Below are 2,019 nucleotides of genomic sequence, written 5' to 3' on the forward strand. Positions count from 1 at the left end.
TGACAACACGTCGAACTCAGCCTAACGACCTTGAATTGATTCTCTTAGATTCACGACACAATCATCTCCTGCATTGGTGAGGCATGTGAGGAGTTTCTTCCACGAGAGTTTCTTCCACGGCTCCCAAGGGAAAAATTCCGCACGACGTTGTGAAATGGGCTAGCTACAAAGTTTTTTTCATTTCACAACTTCTTAGAAAACTTTGCAAAGTGAGCTAGCTACAAAGCTTTTCTCACTTTACAAAACCTAAACATCCAAACTTCTCTACGTAAAGGTGGGGAAACCAAAGCAATGGGAGAAAGGGACTCCAACCCATGGGGATTTGACCTAAGGTTCACCACAAAAAAATTACTCGGTTTCGTAAGATGTATGAAGACTCATATGACTCTTAACCTAGGGCTAGCTGTAAGAAATCAATGGTTCATCACACAGACGAAGTTTTAGAGTTTTGTACTGCAATTGCGACATACAATGTTTCAAGTATACCTCAAGATGAAATGCTACTATAATATTTTTAGATGGACTGAAGCTAATAAGAAATCAATTTCAGTCAGTGCTCATGTTTAAAGAGAAACTTTGGAAAAAAAACATCTCCATATGAATTGATCATTTCGACATGATGGACAAAGTCATAATAACATTACTTAGTATTACTATAATTTTTATTATTGTGTTATTATGTTTCAAGTAACATATTATTTTTGACGAAGTAGAATACTAAATTTTCAATTTTTTTTTAAAAGCTGAAATTTATTTTATTATTTTGTTTGAATTATTCTTGAAACTGTATAATATATTTTTTTTCAAAAATAACTGTAATATTTTATTATTTTGTTTGAATTATTCTTGAAACTGCATAATATATTTTTTTTCCACTGTAACACAACAGATTATATAGCAATCACACTTCTTCACAATCAGCTACTTCTCTTTTATTTAATAAGTTGCAGCTGCCCAAAATAGACCACAAATTAGGTGATATTTTAGATATTATTTGAAAATTTTAATGTTGTATAAATAAATAGAATTTTTTAGATGCCACATGCAAGTTAGTGGCATTTATGGTATTTAAGTTTTGGTATGTGATAATGTGAATCCTCTTAAAATAAAATTCGGAGGCAATTTTGCTTGCGCAATCCCACCTCATCAATATGAATCCCTCGCCGTCACCCCGTCCCCACATGAACGTCGCGAACGAGTCCCATCACTATCGTATATATACCCAGAAATGTATACTTCCACAAACGAGAAAGCCAATAAGAAACACAGAAAAAAAACCTTCCCAACCCCGGAGAAAGTTACAGAAGTCTCTTCGCTGGACCGGTCCCCCCTATCAGTCTTCTCCGGCGGCCTTTTCTATCCTCCTCCTCCCTCTTTTCCAATCCCCCCTCTCGTCTCATGAAGAAGCTAACGAAATTTTTTGAGAATCTCCTGAAGCCCTTTGCCCGCCGTCCAAATGGAGGTCCCCTTCCCTCTTTTGATCAAACCCTGAATCTTTACATGATTCAGATCTGAATCAGTTTCGTTGTCGCAGAATTGAATAAGAAGGACCTAAAGGCGATCGCTGCGAGAGAGCAAAAGGCCTTCCGCTACGAAACCCTAGCAGCCGCAACCTCCAATTTCAGCCCCAAGAACAAGCTCGGCGAAGGGGGTTTCGGCCCTGTATACAAGGTAACCTAGTTTAGTTATACCCTCTCTCCATTCTGATCAATCACTGTGATAGAACAGCGAGAGAAATCGTTCTGGTCTCTTGCACTTCGAATGTTTAATGAAATATCTGATTGGGGTGTAGGGGCAGCTGGGGGATGGGCGATTGGTGGCGGTGAAGAGGCTCGGAAGAGGGTCGCGGCAGGGCGGGAAGGAGTTTACGAACGAGGCGAAGCTGCTTTCTCAATTACAGCATAAGAATGTGGTTAATCTCTACGGCTATTGCGCTCACGCGGAAGACAAATTACTTGTTTACGAGTATGTAGCCAACGAGAGCCTTGACAAGTTACTCTTCTCCGGTAAGCCCCCCCG

At 39.5% G+C, this 2,019-nt stretch overlaps 1 protein-coding gene across 2 annotated transcripts in view; it reads left to right on the forward strand.

Annotated features, from left to right (window-relative positions):
* The first annotated feature begins 1,258 nt into the window (after nt 1-1,258).
* The window catches only part of LOC110018419 (putative serine/threonine-protein kinase), a 54,603-nt gene continuing 53,842 nt past the window's right edge, over nt 1,259-2,019 (forward strand). The window contains exons 1-3 of one of the 2 annotated variants that reach the window (XM_020715727.1): nt 1,259-1,462; nt 1,535-1,671; nt 1,793-2,006. In XM_020715727.1, coding sequence (XP_020571386.1) covers nt 1,399-1,462; nt 1,535-1,671; nt 1,793-2,006 — 415 coding nt within the window. In that variant the 5' untranslated portion in view covers nt 1,259-1,398. The remainder of the gene's footprint in view (nt 1,463-1,534; nt 1,672-1,792; nt 2,007-2,019) is intronic. The other variant, XM_020715728.1, reaches the window with a different exon arrangement.

This window comes from Phalaenopsis equestris, unplaced genomic scaffold (genome assembly GCF_001263595.1).
Source record: "Phalaenopsis equestris unplaced genomic scaffold, ASM126359v1 Scaffold000022, whole genome shotgun sequence".
Taxonomy (NCBI): Eukaryota; Viridiplantae; Streptophyta; class Magnoliopsida; order Asparagales; family Orchidaceae; genus Phalaenopsis; species Phalaenopsis equestris.